This window comes from Psittacula echo, assembly GCF_963264785.1.
Source record: "Psittacula echo genome assembly, chromosome: Z".
Taxonomy (NCBI): Eukaryota; Metazoa; Chordata; class Aves; order Psittaciformes; family Psittacidae; genus Psittacula; species Psittacula echo.
In genome coordinates this window covers 44,496,408-44,515,652 of record NC_137742.1, presented here as the reverse complement: position 1 = coordinate 44,515,652, position 19,245 = coordinate 44,496,408, and the positions used below count along the sequence as shown (strand labels likewise).

The window sequence follows — 19,245 nt, the reverse complement described above, 5'->3', positions numbered from 1 at the left end:
GTTGACAATCTGCTGAACCCCTACCACATAGTTTGCCGGCATCACATCATTCTCTTCATAAATTGCACAATAACACCTTAAAATGAGACAGTTCTCTTCCCAGTTCACAGGCTGTGAAAGAATCTCATTCCTCTGATGGTTAGAAACCCCTTTTTAGTATCTTGTTTAAATTCTTTCGCAGATGGCTTATACTTATTTGTTCTTATGCAAGCATCGTCCTTTAGTTTAAATAGAACTTTTTCTCACACTCATATATAGTTCTTTTAGACTCTCCTTCAACAAAAGATTTTAAGCAGGAATGCCCTGGTACTGTACTTCAGTTTGGAGAAGTATTCTGTTCTCCTCGTAACCAGGAAAAAAATGCTTGGGTTTCAGTCTGATTGTTTCATCAATACAGTTTGTTCAGTGGCTGCAGAAACACCTGTGCTGGTGCAGAAAAGTGAATGACATGGGAATTAGTTGTTGAGATAGCAAGAGAGCAGGACCTTCTCTTTGGGCAGCAGGGATGTCTTAATCTGCTTGAAGAGTTCATTCAATGTCTGCTATCATCAAACAGGCTGTCCATATCCCATGTTGTTCAAGGATCTCTCCTCTATCCCTGTTCCAGGTTTAGCCTTCATGTTCCCAGTTCTATTAACTAATTTACCTATAACTTAATATTCAGCACTGTCCTTTCAAGATCTGAGGTCAAAAACTGATTTTGCTTCCATGTCAAACTAGCTCTCTTTCCCACACCATCATGTCTGTAGTGGCAACACTTTCCTCCTCATTCTCTTTACATTTAAAAAGTCAATGGACTGTCTCTTGTTTATTTCAAAATTCTTTTAAAAGTCAATCTCAAATGTTGGGTTTGCTTTTCGCTTTTCACTATATCCCTCTTTCTCCATTAGCCTTTCTCTCTTGTGTGTTTTTGCTTACTTCCAGTACTTATGAGGTGAAATCACAGATAGTTCTGCAACCTTTTGCCCCTCATCTTCTCCTGCGATTTAGGGGCATAATTTCCATCTACTTTCTACAGCCTTATTTAAATAAAATCCACCTTTCCACTGATCCTAATGACTAGTTTCTTTAAGTTCTCAGAGTTGACCTTCTGAAACAACTGTAGAAGGACAGTGAGGAAACAGGTACTCCCCAAAATTTTGAGGTCACAATTATTCTAAACCCAGGAGTTCTGAGAATCCCAGGCTGTTTTAAAGTCCATCACTATCCCTGTAAGCCTTACTTACAGTAGAAAATCACGCAACTACAGGTGCAGAGTAATTGCCTACTTGATGTAACTCGAAGGCTAAGCAGATCCAGATCTACTCCTTTTTTGTTTTGTGTTTTTGCTGGCTTTTATCTTAAAGAAATCTACCAAGATGTTGTAAAATACTGTAAGACTAAAAGGAATAACTAGGAAAGAAGCATTTTTTCTGATTGTGTTAACATAATGCTGTTTTCCGTAACTGATGGAGAACATATAAATACAAGCTACCTTTAAAGCAACTGGCTTGGACTTTGTGAGTAGCACAGAGAAAGAAGTGTACACTCCAGAAAAGCAGCATTCACTCTGCTTCTGAATACCTTTGCAGTCTGCATCAAGCTCATGCCACAATTTTAGAGCTGGCAGTGCCTGTAAACTAGATAGACCTTCAATCTCACGTTGTACAGTGGGTCTGTATAAACCTCTTCATGAAACTTTTTTGTATTTCCTAGTTTATGCCATTTTAGCTGTGCTTAAAAGTGTATTTGAAGGGCTTTTTACTGCTTGCAGTTGAGCACAGCCTTCAGTTTCCTCCTTTTCTATCTAGTGTTTAATTCATCTAACTGAGCTGATTAGGACAGAAAACAAGAAGGTTAATATTGCATCATACGTAGGCAGATACAAGCTGGCTTAGTTCCAAACACAGCATTTAGTCCTTCTCCAAACTGTCATGGAAACATTTGTTGGTCAAAACTGTATGTTCCTCCAAGCAGGATTGATGTAAAAAAATCACAACTGTGTGTGTCTGTGCAAACAGGTAGGAGCTGTGTAAGACAGATATTTCGGTTACTTTCAACATAACTCCCCTCTGCAAAAAATGGTAGTATTGGGCCTGTGTATTTTAAATAATATCTAAGCTTTGTTTTGCAGATCCAAATAGTATCTATTGGCTTCCTCCTGAGGGGTACATTCCACTCACTGTGTATTGGCATTGAGCTTTATTTTAATGCTGTTATGCTTTTCCCACACAAGTACTCAACACTAGATTCTTTTGTCTAAAAAAAAATGGCTGATATGGCATGAGAGACCAGTCCTAGAATATGTGAGGATACTCAAGGAGCATGGAAAAGTCACTGGACTGAAAACTGCAAAATTCCCTTTTTCTTTGGTGCTTTCAATGTAGAAGACAAGATGAGACATGCTGCCAAAATTCTGACATGAAATATTCAGCTCTATTTTGATCTCCCTTTTTTCCCCTGTGCCTTGTTTTGCTAAAGATGATTTAAAACTCTGCTTGCTGAATCCAAAAAAACAAACAGCTCATGCATATGACAGGCTGCCAAGAATGCAGGACCCTGCCCTTTGCTTAGCTCACAAGCAAGGAAAATCTCCTACAAGGATACTGCCAGCCAGCTACGCCGCACTAAATCTCACCATCGGAAAATAACATTGGCAGCAAAATCAGCTGCAAAAGGACTGCATGCAGAGCAGTAACTTGCAAAGAGCTCAGCTTATCAGCTAGCCTTTCAAAGTGACTTGGTGGTGACAGGCATCGGGTAAATCAATCTGGAAAGAGTCTTGATTCTCCAGATAACACTGCATTTTTATTTTGTAGGATTGGGCTCAGGCTGTATGTGGAAGGTGGATGACAAAAACATTAGGACAAATGATTTGCAATCGTCGTGTCTGCCATTCATGTTGCCTTTTTTTTTTCCTCTCCTTTCTATTTATACTGTCAGTAAAACATTCCCAATGCTGATATGTTATCAAAGAATATCTGACAATATATTTAATGAGCAGTTCTTTATCTTCCGAAAATTCTATTACCAAAAAAAAAAAAAAAGAAAGAAAATGAAAGTGAAAAAGAAAATTACTGACTTCTTTGTCCTGATAAGATTTTTCTATTTCTGTGTACACCATTAAATCCAGATTTATAAAAACATAATCTTGCAAGTCATAAAATAATTTGAAAGACTCCCTTTACATGCACACCTTGGAATGGACTAAATCACATTATAAAGTAATCTTCTGAGTGAGGCTTAGACTGCCTTACGTTTTATGTATCAGTTGAAAAGAAAACAACTTACATTTCCAGCAAAATATTTGTTTCCTTCATGGTGTGGCATGCAAGGATTGGATCACAGGCTGATGTGTTTGGGTTTTTTTCACACTTTAGATATAGCAGAGAACATGGAAGTGAAAACATACGTAAAGCCATTAAAAATTTGAAATTAATAAGGATAAAGGTAAAAATCCTATTCCCAGTGATGTCAATGCCCATTTGCTCATGGCTCTGGAGGCTAGACAAGAATATGTACCAGTGTCTTTATGTCTTCTCTAAAAAATGTACAGGCTGCAAAACTAACTACTTAGATCATATTCATGACAAAAACCCAGTATTTTGTGCTCTAAGGTAACACATTCTCAGGGTTCCTGTATCTCTAAATGGCTTTTAACCTACTTTATTTTCACTAAGTACTCTTTTATTACAAAGGCTTGTTGTTATTTTTTGTAGATGTAGATTTGAAGACTTTTACTCTACTATCAAAAGTCTTGCACTACAGGTCTTCCTTAAAGTCCTGGCTTCTAAGCTTGTGATTATGTGAATAATTGAAATGAAATTAATTTAAAAATTAATTCACTTCCAGGACTCACAGCTGTAGAGAAAAGCCTGAATACAGCTATGTGGAGTAGAGGAGTAAAGTAGAATTTGATGAACCCCAAGTACCACAGGTGACTATCATTTTAATCTGCTTCCCAAGTGTATCCATCTCTACCTTGAAAGTAGCTGGGATTCTTTGTGATTTGCTCTGCTCCCACTTTTCCAGAGTTACTTCTGACAAAATTGTCAGTTACACTCTCAATCATGCCAGTGCACACGCATTTGTTTCTTAAATAGTAATGACCTTTTGCTTGAATAGCTCTCTAGCCTCCTGATTATACACATCTTGCCCCATTATATTATTTTACAGAATCCAAGATCTGTTTGTTTAAGAATTAAAGCTGTTCTGAGTTGGTGCATAGGGAAGTGATTAAACTAATGATTTAATAACTAGACCTAGCAATGTTGTAGCATTCCTGGTGTGGGAAAAAAATGGCAGCACGTGTATTTTCTGTAACATTGCTGAGAATGGGATGGTCTCACCTACATCGGCAAAGATGTAGATTTCTTAAAATCCTTGCTAACCATTCACTAGTTGCCTCCCTAACCTGGGGCCTACCACATAACTGTTCTTCATGAGTCAATTCTTAATAAGGTGGTTTAGACAAACTCCTCAGAAGTAAAATCTCAAAAAGAATTCTGATTTCATTTGTTTTGCTACCAATCTGGATGGGTTTCAACCAATTTTGCAGGGTTCCTGGTCACAAAATGCATACAGGAATGTAGTTCTGAGAACAAAAGCAGAAATCATAATTGTCACAAAGGAAAAGAATGCCATAGTAAATTAAAAGAATGATTATGCCAGTCAAAAGTTAAAATACAAATTAAAAACTATGTTGATCAGCAAAAAGAGAAGATGTAACTTGAGCAAGTTAGGTTTCCATAGGTTTTAAACTAAGGCTCATCTATTCAGTGTACTAAACTTTCAACCAACATAAATATGTGTGGAGAATAGCTTGACAGGAGACAAGATAACTTGTATGTTTCACTGGAGAACAACGCAAAGATAAAAAGGAATAGTTCTGAAACTTCATTTGCATCACCTCTTATGGTTGGTACCTCTATCTAAGCATTTCAATGGGTCTGATTCTGCTCCCCAACCAAAGACATGAGACATCAGTATTGCAATATCAAGCCCTGGATGAGGTGACCTGGAGAAGAGAGGTAGGAACCGAATGTACATCAAATGCAATGCATTCAAGCAGTCAAGGGTGGGACAGCAGCTTTGCAAGGGTACTGTTAAGGAACAAATAAATAGTAATTTCTGAGAGTAAATTCAAGGCTATTAGCTAGTTATGTTTCTTGAAAGCATTTTAGAACACTGGGAAGACTGAAGTTACTTCCCACTCATGTGGCTTTTCTCCTGCAGATTTGTTTATCTTCCTGATGGATACAGAAGCATTTGAGTCACCACAGTCTTTTATTGTTTTTTTTTTTAAATCTGTCCTTGATATCAGATGCATGTTCCCTCACTCACCTGAAATCAGCCCTTCGTTTCTTCCTAAAGTCAGGACATGGATAGAAATATGACAGCATTTTATAAGTTTTTGGCTCCATTTTTTGTAAGACTAGATTAATGCAAAGTCAAGATATCTCTGAAGTTTAATTACAAAGTTCCTGAGTCTGCAAAATCACCTCAGGCCTGGGATCCTCGCCTTTTGGGAAGCTTGGAGAGCTGCTCGTGACAACTTGTCAAAAACTTCAGTGCTGTTCATGATGTCTGATATTGAAAAGGCTTCACAAAGGCATATGCATTACAACTACATAGGTAACCTAAAGCACGTCCATGTTCTATGTCAGTGATACCAACAGGCTTGGATTGACCTGAGTCTTTGCTAATGACTTCCTTTCCCCTCCATACTAGAATGCAAACATACAAGCTGCCTGGCTGGCCAGGTGCTCCAACAGACAGCTGAAGGACCCACAAAGCAATGAAGATCTAAATGACCTGCACTATTGCACAATGCTTCTCTTGTTTCCCATTTCCACTCACCATCACTAGCTTTTTGCTATGCATGCACCAACCTACTGTGCCAGCTTTCTAGGCTCTGCTCTATACTAGCTGATGCTGGCCTCTCATCAACTTGATCCATGCTGTTACTCATAGCATTTCATAGTCTAATTGCCTAGTTGTTCCTTTCCATGCTTCCTGAGTTGTGTGGGCCAAAAGACTGCCCATTGTTCTTTGGGCCTAGGAAAAAGAATATGCATATTTAGGAAAACTGCCTAGCAACTGCTTTCCTTATTGCAAGGAGAGAAGCCATTTGCATAAGAAACCTTCCAGCTGGAAGCCTGCAAAAATACTCTGCTGAGAGCTGATTCTGTGACCAGTCCCCAAAGGAGAACTCCTGTTTAGTCCTGCTCCCTCTGGGTGGCCTTTCCATGCTGTCCCCACCATCAGTGGGGGCAACGGTGCAGTCGCATAAGGTGCACCAGGGCTCTGCAGCAGCCAGGAGCTGCCACTCCCATTTCTGACTGTGCTCACAGAGCTCTCAGGGATCCTTTTCTCATTTTGTTCCCACATCATCTTTTCCTCACACCGTGTGCATACACATTACAAAGTCAGCAGCTTCAGCTGCTAACCTTTGGAGTTGTGTCACTTGATTTGCAGATTTCCTGCTGAAAGTGACAATCTGTAGCACTACTGTGCAGAGGGAGCTCCAGATAGTTACACATGGTTCCTCCCCACAATTACGAAATGGTATTAACGGCCCACACAATGACCTGGCCTAGGAATAAAAACTCCAGAAATCACTTCATCATTTCTCTTGCTGTTCTGTTCCTGGTCTCTAGAAAATGTTGGCCGTAAACTTTTAATTTTCTAAAGCCCCAAACAAAACATTTGCTCTAGTAAAATCAACAGAAAAAGCCTCCACCAATATAGCAACTCCAGTCCAGCAAATTGCAAAAAGTGCTGGGATTGAGGACATGGCTCTCTTACGTGCTGAACATCTAGACAGCGGTCAAATCATTTCACCACCTGCAAAAATGGCTTTGAAGGGCTGTGCTGCTACCCAATGGAATGAGCTGCTTTCGATCAGAGTTCTGCAAAGTGCTCCAAATTGCAGCTCGTAAAGCTAATTACAATGTGTGAATCATTGCTTTCCTGCAATTTATATCCATATGTGTGGTTATTTTTGAGAATGATTCAGTTTTGTATATATAATTTTAAAAGGACTTTTTAAGTTAATGAACATCTGTGCTAAGAGCCCCTCAACAGAAAAGCTTGTGTCAGCCACCGGTGATGCTGACTGTGTAAACTTCCTGCTATTCTATAGGCGTAAATATGGATCCCAAGGATCTTACTGACTGCATACAGCAGGAATAACCCCTCTGAAACAATTCTGTTAAAATGCTTTAAAAATGGGGTTGGAAACCCAAAATCTTCAAAATTTTTATCCATTTGAAAACTGTAATAATCTGTTTTATAACCAAAACGGGACCAAACAGTAAATTCTCAAAGCTTTCAATAGAAGGAAACATAGGGAAAATTTCCATTTAAAATTTCCCAAAGACACTTCGATGAAGTCTTTGATTGACATTCAGAGCTCTTAGCTATAGGGAGTTCAACACAATTTCTGCATTTCCTGGCATATGTTTCTGAGTGTTGCTTCCTGGCTGAACTTATTTTCTCAAGATGAACCTACTTCTTGATATCCTGCATGAGAATCACACTTGTGGGGTGGATTTACAAAGGAATAATTAGACACACAAATTCAACAGGTAATCAAGTAACCGGTCACAGAAGCAAGGTCACTCTGCTTTAGTTTGCCATTTTAATCAGCTCCATTTTTCAACCTAGTCAGTATGTTTTTATGTTTCTGCCCTCTCTACACTCTTTGATCTCACCAACTGAAGGAGAATGTGCTCCGGAAGCAATGGAGCTAGCTTCCCGTTTGCACATTTCATGTGAGAAGGGGATTAAGTCTGGCAAAACAAAGTATGTCACAACCTCGGGGCTGAAAATCTCATTTTCTGTATTACCATCTTGTCATTAATCCTGCAAGATGGAGTTTAGTAAGAACTCACTTTTAAAAGCAGCACACTACATATGCTGGACATCTGATGTTCCTTCTCCTAGCACCAACATGGAAAACCTTCCTGGACTCCCCTGGAGTTCCCCTGGATTCACAGGATCTGTGTCAGTGAAAACAGATGGAAACAGAACTATAAGTAAAAGCAGTGACGTTGGTATCTTTGCCCATGGAAGGGGGGCTGGAACTAGATGATCTTACGGTCCTTTTCAACCCTATGATTCTATGATTCTACTCTGTTTTAAGGGCCTTTCCAACCCTAACCATTCTATGATTCCATGATAAGAAAACTTCACTTGGGAAGTGACTACATCTATAGCCATGCTAAAAATGATGGGGTGTAGAAGCTTGAGACAAAGCTGAATTTGGTCTCTGTGCAGAACTGAGCAGGTCAGAAAACTGCAGTTTCAGACAAAACACCAGCAGTCAGGGATGTGTTAAGTAAGAGCTGAGGAAAGAGCATGATTCCTGCACACAACAGAATATACTCTGGCAAGGGCAAATAGTAATGGGCATCAAGCCATGTTGGTAATCCTTCATCATCAGGATAATGTCATGTCCCAGTGCCTACAAGTTTTTAAATGCTGACACTGTTCTGACCTTTAGGAAGCTCCTAAAAGCCCTCTAGAATCATTAGGCCTAATTCTGCATGTGATAATGTTACTTTCAATTCAGAGTTAGTGCACTGACTTCAAGGCAGCTAATTCAGATCTCTCTAGCTGGCCCATTATTTCCCATATTGTTTCCAGTTGCATGAAATCATCTGTGCACATCCCCAGGGCTGCTGGAGCCCTCTGTCCTCCCCAGCACTACACATGATGCAATGAGCCTCTGACGAAGGAGGAAAGCCGAGAAGTCCATGTAGGGAAGCAGATAACTTCCTTTTGAGCAATGGATGCAAAAATAGCTGCTAATAAAAAGCCTTCAAACTGCGCCTTCAAACTGTGACAATTCAATACACACACCTACGAGGATGCCTTGACAAGCTGCTTGACTTCTCAGTAACTCTTTCTTGTTTTCTTTAGTGCAACCTCCTCCAAACTCCCACACACAGGTATTCATCTCTGTAGTGACAGCTGAGACCTGCAGGTGTTTGCTGCTATTGCCCTTTTGGAATAGACAGACACTTGTTCCAGCACTGTAAACATTTGTTTCGCTATGCTTGCCCAGCTAGTTACAGCCCAAATAATAATAAACCAGCCTTTTCTTTTTTTAGCTCCTTGCTGTCATGCATTAATTCCCTTTGCAAATAGGCATTCAGTACTGGAAATAGCTTAAGCAAGATCACTCTCTGTTGATTATTTTACTAGCACTATCTTTTAGCAAATGAAAGTCACCAGAAAAGTGTATTAATGCAGTTGCCAGAAATACAGCATGCTCCAGTATTAGGCTCACACATGAAGGAAGGACTATGCCTAGAGGGCAAGCTGCTATGCCACTCCAGTACTCCAATACCAATGTTATTTCACTGTGTTCAAACTGCTACTCTGACTTTGTTAAGCAACAATGGAGATCAGAGTTAGGACTGTTTGCTGAGGACTGTAATACTCCCAAGCGTAAAAACGGTTTCTTAAACAGTATTGTGGCCTTTTTATGGAGCAAGAAGGTCTGATAGCTGAGTATTTTTAAAATTGGCCTGGAATAGCGAATTGTGTAATCCTCAGGTTTTTTGGAAGTCTTCCTGGGAGGCTAAGAAGTGTAATAACTTCTCACATCTTAACTGAAAGTGCATGGGAATTCTATGTTTTAAAAAGATTTTTTCCCAAAATACTCACTTAGTGGCAACATTAAAGAAGTGATCAAGAAACAAAACGGTAAGAAACAAAGCCACAAAAATCTAGGAAACTTCCTTGCAAATCTTTCTCACCCCCTCAGTTGTTTACTTTTTGGAACCATGATTCTATTTCTTCAGTTCTTTACTCACCACTAAACTAGACAAGTCCTGAATTTTAATAAAAAAATAAAAAATTCAGCCCCCAAAGAAGCTAAAAATAAGAGAAACAACCGTGGTTTTTAACCACTAGAGGTACAAAATGTGCCAGTATGAACTGCAAAATAATTCTCTTAGTGATTGAAACCAAAAACTTCAAGAAAAAAGGGGATGTTCTTCATTTGGAAGGAGTAGAAGATAAGAGTGGCCCAGGGCACTGTTGGACAATACAGTGACTGTGTGCCAGTGACAGGCTGTATGAGTCTAGGATGTACCATGCAGAATGTTTCATTAGAGGCTGGGAGGTACCTCTGATCCAGCAGTGGGCAAAATCTCATTTGGAAAACACAGCTCACAGTCCTACTGATGTCTGTACCAGAAAGACACTGAAACTGCTGTTTCACACACTTAAAAGTCCTGGGAGAAGGCTACCATTGAGGAGAAAAGAAATGAAGAACCTTTCCTTCTGACAGTGTGTCTTTTAACCCTCCAAAACAGTTGGAAGGGGAGAAGAGTACTTTTTCTAAATACACTTGAGAGGTAGAAGCTGGGAAGGGAGGATAATAATGTGATCAGGTAGGTGTACATTGGCCAGTGAGTTAACTCAGATTGCAGATAAAAGAGAAAATTTGCAGCCATTAGGACTGCAAGTTTATGGAGCAGCCTTCTGAGGAGAGCTCTGGCAGCAGCATCCTACTTGTTTTCAACACTCACTCTGATGAAAGGGGCTGTGTGGTAGGATAGGAGTGATCCAGGAGTTAGAAATTCAAGCTTCAGAGGCACAAGACTGCTATCCATTTTGGTGGCACACCTGAGAGACATCTGAGAAGAAGCCTGTCATCATTTTGCAGGCTGCTCTGTATTAATTTATCTAACTAAAGTCTTTCTTCAGAATTTGTATTGATCATCTGTGTTCTTGTTTCCTCTCTTGCTGTATGATTTGGCTCTGGTCAGCTTCAGTTTCCACACTGCTCTGAGGCACTGAGGACAGGTTACAAGGCCAAAGGTGCTCTGAGGGGCATCACCAAACACCAGTAATACCACAGGCTGGCTCAATCACTCAAACCATTATAAAGTTTGCCAGCTCAGAAGGTAATTCGCACCAAGATGGACTGATGGGGATTTCTGTCACCTCCTGTTGTGTGTCAAGTGTGACCAACTTCCTAAGATCTCTCAGGAATTTTTGTCAAACACGATTTCTCTTTAGAGGCTTAGGACACTTGATACACTGGACATCTCTTTTTTCCTGGCAGAATGGAGTTTTTATGGGGTTTGGTGCTTTATATAGAAGGTGCTAAAGTATTAAGAGTGTTGGGGGTTTCCATGTAGATTGAGGAGGTCTGAGGTTCTTGTAGCTCCTCCCACTCTTAACCTACTGTGTGGCATCCTGCAAAGCTTGGGCTTAGTAACCTATGTTGCTTCTTCCAATCCTACATGCTATGCTTTATTTTAATAGCAAAACATGGTACAAAATGTACATGGTACAAAATTTTATAAAGAAGCTGTGTCACTGGATTTTATAATGAAACATATCCTCTTCGTCTGCTGCTGCACCTGTGCCAGAAGTGGAGGAAAGTGATTTATGACATGAATCTGTCTCTTTGTGGTGAGTTGGGCCTAAAGGAAGATAGAAACCTAATGAACAGCCCTAGTCTTTTGACAGTTTCTTGCACGGTTTGTACAAGGAGAGGAAAGGAGTCCTTATTCTCTCCACTGTTCCTTGTACTGTTGCATAAAGGCAAGTAAGTTATACAATAGCTAAATAGGGATTACACAACTAAGCTCCATAAATCTAAATCAGAAACAGAGTCTCTATCTTGCACTGGATAAATATAAAGGGTGAAATTCTGGTCCTAATGAAGTTAATGGCAAAGCTCTTGCTTACTCCAGTGAGATGAGAGTTTCATTCAAAATCTTGGCCAAACCCTGTGTCTGGCTGATCAGGCTGGATATTTAAAGCAGATCCCTGTAAAGTTTTTCCAAGTACTTGGATAAGATAACCTTCATTTTTTTGAGGGAGGGTTGTTTGTTAGTTTTCTTTTTCCTTTTCTCCTTTTAAGCTTTTTGCTTACGATAAAGTAATGCAGAAAAGTATGTTAAGTTCATGCACTAAGCAACTACTTGCAAACCTGAACTGGAACCCTAAAAAGGGATTAATATACTATCTCTGAGTGCAAGAACAAATGTTAGCAAAGCAGTGGTTCCCCTGATTCAGTGTTAATACTTTAATCCATTAAAAGCTGCTGCTGAGTCACACTACTTGAGTATGAGAGGGAAAGATGGGAAACCCTGACCTGTGCGGGTTGGGATTCCAAACAGCACAAAACAGACATCAACAAAACAAATAAAAGCCCTTAATGAACCTGAGACCTAAGCTCTGCAAGTAAATAACTTTGTGAAATGAGCCACTGTGCTACAAGAACTGCAGTGTTGCTGAAGCTGTTTGGCACACAGATCAAACTAATTCCTCAACAGTTGTTTTACTTTCGCCTCAGGTGGACAGAAGTGGTGGGTAAGAAAAGCCATGCAGATTCTTCATGTCTCTATGCTTATCTAGTCCAACTAGTGAAAATTATTGCTGTTATACGGAATACTAACAAGTACAACAGGGCTCCCCCCACCCACAAGATTCCTGCCTGATTAAAAAGAAAGGAAAAAAGAACGGAGGAGTAAAAGGAAAGCTTGTGAAATCAGGGCCACACAACACATGTATTCCCAGTCCAAGGGTTATTTCTCTCCCCCTCTTCCCTGAGGCATCACTTAACAACTGAGCTGATTCAATGCAGAATGTTATTAACAATCTAACAGTGAACAAGTACTGGGGATCATGGTTATATTACAGAAGCTAGCTATAAATAATCATACTGGGCAAATCTAACATCCTGATAGGGTGGTAGGATCCCAAAAAGCTGATTCCAGAGTATTAATAAACACAAATGCTGAACCATTTCTTGCAGAGCTTTTTGGAACTGTGTGCTGGAAATCTTTCCAAGAAGCATCAGATAAAGCTGTCAAGGCTGGAGAAGGATTGCTTCTATGTATGTGATTAAGCCTGAGCAGTTAAAAAGACTTAGCTTGCGATAAACAATTAGATATGGTAGGTCAGTGCCATCCCAGTGTCATTGTTGACAGTTTCATTACTTAGGCCTACCATGAATATAATTCTCCAGGCAACTGCCTGGAAAGTCATCATAGCCTTGACTGTTTCATGACCAGCTTCTCATCAGCTCACATATGGCCCAAGCAAGGCAGGCCAAAACCTCACAGGCTCAACTGTTAACTTCCAACTTTTATCACTGTGAAATACAGTATCACAGTAGGCTGTGGCCCTGTCCCTCCTCTGCACTGGCTAGAAGCCAGCCTGAACATAAGAGGCCAGAGAAACGGTCCTTCATCTTTTTCTTACTGTGCAGGGTAAGTGACTACCCAACTTTATACCTATCCATCATGCTGCAAGCTTACACCAACGTTTTGGATGGACCCATGCTACTTTACATGTTCATTCATCCCTTCTTGCTCTTGTCAACCTCTTTCTACCTTCATCCAGGCTTGTCTTTTACTAACACCTCTCTAAACTTGCCCTTCCCGCCTTATTTGTTCCCACATCTCCCTTTTCACACTACTTCCTCTTTCTTCTCCTTTGTTACACCCACAGATACTATCCTGGCCTTAAAAAAAAAAAAAAAAAAAAAATAAAAAAAGATAGAGAGCAGAAGGAAAGAAGAGAGTGATTCTGCGCAAGAGGCAGTGAGAAATGCAGAGTACCCTTTGAATTACATCCTTTGAGAAGTACCCAAGACTACTTAGGTTACGCAAAATTTTCTTTGGTGCACCCCTGCTTTCTCCAGATTATGGGTCTTATTCTAGATCTGTGCTTCACTGGGTAGAAGCTTTGCTTCAGTGCTCATGTGTTAAGACTCAGGGATTAAACCCAGAGGTACACGAGCAGGTAAGATGATGCCAAAGGCAGTATACTGTGATATGCCTGTGCCATGCCTCTGTCGTCCCCAGGAAGACCATATGATTTCTTAGCTTCATCCCATTTTGCAGGTAGTTTTTCCTGCAGCAGGGAGTTACTAATTTTTGGCAAAAATAAGCAGAGCATTTATTGTTTAAAAATGCTGCTACTGACTGCAAGACCTTTGCAAACACTTACTGTTATGCACAGATATTCATTCTTTAGTGTAATGACAAATATCATAAACAAATCCATTCTCAATGAAGTACAGAAAAGAAACACGCCACCTGCCCCAATAAGTATTGCTCATACTTCGGTTGCAAAATCAAGAAACCCCGGCCATTGATGCTCACTGGTGTCCTTGCAAAGACAAACAGGGGAGGCAGTGATTACTATTCTGTATATTTTTCCAAGTTCTGAAGTGCAGTCATGCTTGATTTACATTGACCAAATAGCTTGAAGTGCCAAGTTTCCAAAGAAACAAAATGTCAGAGGAACCTGGCTCATATGCTTATTAAATACTAGGTTTGCCTTTTGAAAGAAAAGACAAAGAACAGCAGAAAGTTACTTCTCAGCTGTTAAGTGAAATAACATTCAAAAATAACTCTTGAGTACAGCTTACTCTGCCTTGTCCAGCCTCAGCTGGACAATCTCTCTCCAGGCATCCTACAAGTACTGACACCAAAGTGACACTCTCCTGTATGCACACAGCAGCCCAAACTGGGGGGGCTAAGGAAGAAGCCTTCATTTTAGCAATAAAGAATTCACTGGCAACAGGTCACATGAGAGGCAGATACAGAAAATATGCATAAAGATGTCAAGTGTAAGACAAGATCTTACAGGATAAACCCTGGGGTGTATAAACACTTTGGTCATGGATTACCTTCCCCAAGTCATAAACACCTGATAACTTCAGTTCCAATTATGAAAATACAAAGGTGGCAGCAAACAACAAATGCTCTCAACTACATGACTTGCCGCATCATACAAAGACAACACCAACAACAGTAACTAACACACGCATTCCTGTCATCCTAGCAATCCTAGAAGCCCTTTGCAAAGTTCATACATTATTTTAGGGCAGCCAAGTTCAGGAAAAATGGCCTGGGCCGGAATGAAGAAGTGCAATGGTCTACTTATACCCACAACAAAACAATTCTGCAACCATGCGCAGTAGGACTAAGGACTTGGCTTAAGGCAAGTAAAACTTACTGAAAGCCTTTCAGGTGCTGACAATATAGTAATTTCTCACTAAGTCTCTTACTTATTAAAATAACTGGTCCAGTGCTGCTGTCCAGTACTTAACACATCTAGTAAACTGAAACACAAAATACCTGAATGTTACAACTTCCATTTGTCTTAGCAATATATAAGAACATATAAGAACAAGTGCTGCGCCAAATTTGATTGCCCACTCTTCCTTTTTATCTGCTGCTGCTGCTTCTTCACTAAAGGTAAGCAAACATGCAAAATTTCTACCCAGAGAAAAAGACCTTTCTGCGATTATTATTAGTATGTAAAGTCAACACAACAAGACATGCCAGTCTTACTCTGATTAGATTTCCTGACATTTACCAAAACTTTGTAACTCATAATGACATTCTCCATGTACCAGCGTGTAAATTACCCGACAGGCAGATGGTCAGGTGTCATAGCAGAATCAGTCATATGAATGTAGTAAGATGACTGAACAAGGTCTATATTACTATCCATTACAGCAGTTCACTTACCCTATAGTAGTCCGTGCTGTACACATCTCTAGACATCCCAAAATCCCCAATCTTCACCAGCAGGTTCTCACCAACCAGACAATTGCGAGTAGCAAGATCCCGATGCACGAAGTGCTGTGACGCCAGGTAAACCATACCAGCTGCAATTTGCTGGGCAATGTGAAGCATCTGGGACTGGGTCAGCTCAGCAGGACGGTTGCCTTCTGCCATTAGTACTGCATCTGGTCCATGTGCCCTGCACCAAAATGCAAACTGATTAAGTGATAGGCCACTTGTAAGCTGGAGAGGTGAAGCATATTAATGAGCCTAAACTCACACAAATGACTCGTTCAAATCTAACAACTAAAATGGCTATGAATTCATTGTTGAAATAGGAGAAAACTTATATCCTGTCTTTTTTCATTTACTGTTTTCCTTTGCTGTGTGAAAGACAAGTGGTGTGAAGAGCATTACACAACAGGTGATATATTACAGAAATAAGGCTCATGTGTTCGCTTTGTCCAAAACTAAAGGTTTTCTCCTGTTCCATTTTAGTAATCTTTTCTGGAGACAGGCTGGCAAAATATAGCTGTTTGGTAACTGAGGAAAACCTTATCACTCAGTAAGAGTGAAAGGCAATGAAGTGGCATGCACAGTATCACTTTTCCTGTGACTAGCATTCCTTGATTTCTCAAGGGAGAGAGGCCACTGACCCTTCCATCTTTTCTTAAAGAAGAAAGCTAGCTTCCTTCTGAGACACTACCTAAGAAACAAGGGCAGCAATTTTAGATTTATGCTTCTAATACCCTTCCTATCTAAATGCCCAGCAGGAAGTCATTTTTGTTTATTTTATTACCAAGTCCTTCCTGAGATGGCAATTCTTTACAATGGGAAGAGGACACAGAACACACACTACCTGGAACAACCAAACAGCTTCAGAAATTCAAGCTTTTCAAGATCTAGCAAGTCCTTAAGATGCAATTATCAGCTCACTAATAAGGAAGTTCTATACAATCCAGCAGAAGAAGAGATGTTTTGCATTTGGAAAGCCCAGCAATGTACTGGAACACATGTGCTTCACCCATCCTAACTATGTTAGCTTTGGTATACACATGTAACATCCTAAGATCCTGAAGATATAGATATAAACATTCCCCCCCACAGCACTTTGTTAGTAAGCATTATTAGCTAACACTTATCCAATTCTTGAGGTCATCTGTAATCATTCCTTATTTGATACACTTTAGAATATTCTGAATATTCTTTTCCATCCATTCCATTATTCTGTACTTTCAGAAGCCTTTTCTATTCCATTACTGAAGACTATTCCTTCTAAGAGACCATTTCTCCTCTTCCCTCCTTAATTTTTTTTTAAAATAGAACTTATTTTTATTTTTTCTCAGAAGTCCTCCTTTCCTACATAGAGGAGTTTCAGAGAATCACCTTTCTAATCAATAGAGCTGAGGCCTTGATTTGTCCCTAGGGGAAGGGCACAGGAGTTGGGGAAAGAGTTGCAAATTAATCAAAACCTATGAGATCAAATCTGACACTACTTATTAGAAATATGATATTAAAATTGCCCCAAGGGAAGAACCTCATGAGCAAAATGACATATGTGAGAAAGAAATGAAGGAGGGTGTGTAGCATTGCTGGGACTACTTCTGGTACCAGGCAAAGGAGCTCTGCTACAGGGTACATACAGGCAGCTATTTGACTGAAGTAGGTTGGGGGGAATAAACAGGAGGATATGAAATCTTCAGCCAAGACTCACAGGCAAATTCCTATTGAAACGCACTGTGCTTTTTCGTTGCCTGAATTTTTTAATGACTGCTTTTGCACATAAAGATCTGAGTCACCAAATTAGAGAACTCTTCAACTTTCTCTAGCTTTCTTGAGGACATGGGCTGTATCTAATGAAACTTTCGGATTATTCTTAACACTCCACCCACTTCACTTGTCCTCTTGGTGCTGGCTGTAAATGAGGTGCTCCTCAGTGTCTTCAAAAGCAAGGAACATTGACAGAAATTTCTTTGGATCCGCATCAGCCTCCACTAGTCAGAAAAAGCACAGTACAGACAAGACTTTGAAGCTTTAGTCCTAGATCTCAAACACCCTTTAGCAGCATGCAGACAGCAAGGCTCATTTGGGTTAAATTTTGGATTCATTTTTCCCTAACAGCTTTTGATAGCGCTGCAGGGTAAGAAATACAGGCTTTTAAAGCCTTGTAGAAGTAACCTCTGATGTGCAGCACAAGCTGCAGCAAATGCGAGAGGAATGACAAATTGGAGCTTCAGTTTAACAGCTTGTCCCAGCACAATCATTTTATGTTCTAAAGACAAAGGCTGATTAATTATTAAAAAAAAAAAAAATAAAAATAAAAGAGAAGACCTAAGGTAGGAAATATACTGTCTGCTAAACTATCTTTCTGTACAATAATACAAAATAAGGGTTATGAGGTAAGAAAGTGCCAAGCCAAAAGAATCAGAGAGTAAGTATTTATTACAAAATCAGAAATTATTTCTTATCAGCTGCAAATCTGGCTTCTTTTAATGGAAATTCAGTGCACTGAAGAAGTACTGCAATGGCATCTTAGAAGATTGCAGTACTCTTCTGATCCACAGCAGAAGTCCAAGCAGGCAAATGTTAATGCCCTAACATGGCTCTGACAGTACACCCTCTGCCAAAGAGATAAGCAATCTGGGAAAAGTAGCAGCATTTGCTCTGCATCCCCAGTTCAGGCCCTGGTCTCCCTGCCAAACCTGGCAGCCCTGCCAAGAGGGGAGGATGCTAGCTGATGCCATCTGCTTTGGTGTGGCTATTTGATAAGCAGACATTAGAAAGACAGCAAACTTATTTCACATACGCGATCAAAAATGCATAAATGGTGACACTAGCAGTCACTAGCTATTTCAATCAGATATTAAATCTGAACCCATTTAAAGAAACATCAGTTCTGATTGTTTTAGAGCTTTGCCAGAGATACCTTACCAAAATGGTGGTACCCTTAGTTATCTTCAGTAGGAGAAATCTCAGTACATTGAAAGGCCCTTGTGATATCCTTTGATGAAAATGGCATAGAAGACCCTGAAAGAACAGTCCCTTGTGCAAATATCTTTTTACGTAGGAGCAAAAGCTGTTTCTTAACTGCTTGGTTTTATGTCAACGGGTGCAGGCTAGTGGAAATGGCACATACACAGAGCCACTGTTCATAACTTCCTGGTTCCTGAGTTACCTGGTATTGTGAACCTTAGGTATCATCTATTTATTTATGACTGCTTTGCTGCAAAGTTTCAATTTCCAATACACATTCCTGAACAGCTTTTTGAAATAAAGTCCTAATCCAGACCCCAAGATGCAGCATTTTCCATTGCATTGAAGTTTCCATGGCTCAGCTTTTCTGCTTCAGATTAATGGAAGTCTTTCCAAAATACTGAGATGAGGGAAGAGAAAAGAGGTTAGATTTCAAAAGCTTTTAGATGCCTACACATAGCGATAGGTGTTGAGTAGGATCTTCCCAAGTGCTACCAGAAAGCCTGCAAGAAAATTATTCCTACTGTAAGATTTATAAGTAAACATTTCAGAATACACAAAATATATTTAAAACAATATTTCTTTGGTTCCCATTTGTTTCGTGCAAAGCATAAGGCTTGACTTCATGGTACTTTCAAATAGGCTATTAACAATGAGCACCACATCCCAGTACACAAGATGAGAGTTGCATAGATTGTTGTCAGCATTTTCCAGTGATGAAAGTTAATTAGACATTAAA

The 19,245-nt window shown here is 39.9% G+C and overlaps 1 protein-coding gene across 1 annotated transcript in view; it reads right to left on the bottom strand.

The window, feature by feature from the left end:
• NTRK2 (neurotrophic receptor tyrosine kinase 2) overlaps nucleotides 1–19,245 on the bottom strand; it is a gene marked incomplete at both ends in the record, with an annotated part of 206,472 nt that overhangs the window by 28,672 nt on the left and 158,555 nt on the right. Inside the window, one exon of the mRNA XM_080637065.1 lies at nucleotides 15,498–15,732. Within this exon, the coding sequence (XP_080493191.1) occupies nucleotides 15,498–15,732 (235 nt within the window). The remainder of the gene's footprint in view (nucleotides 1–15,497; nucleotides 15,733–19,245) is intronic.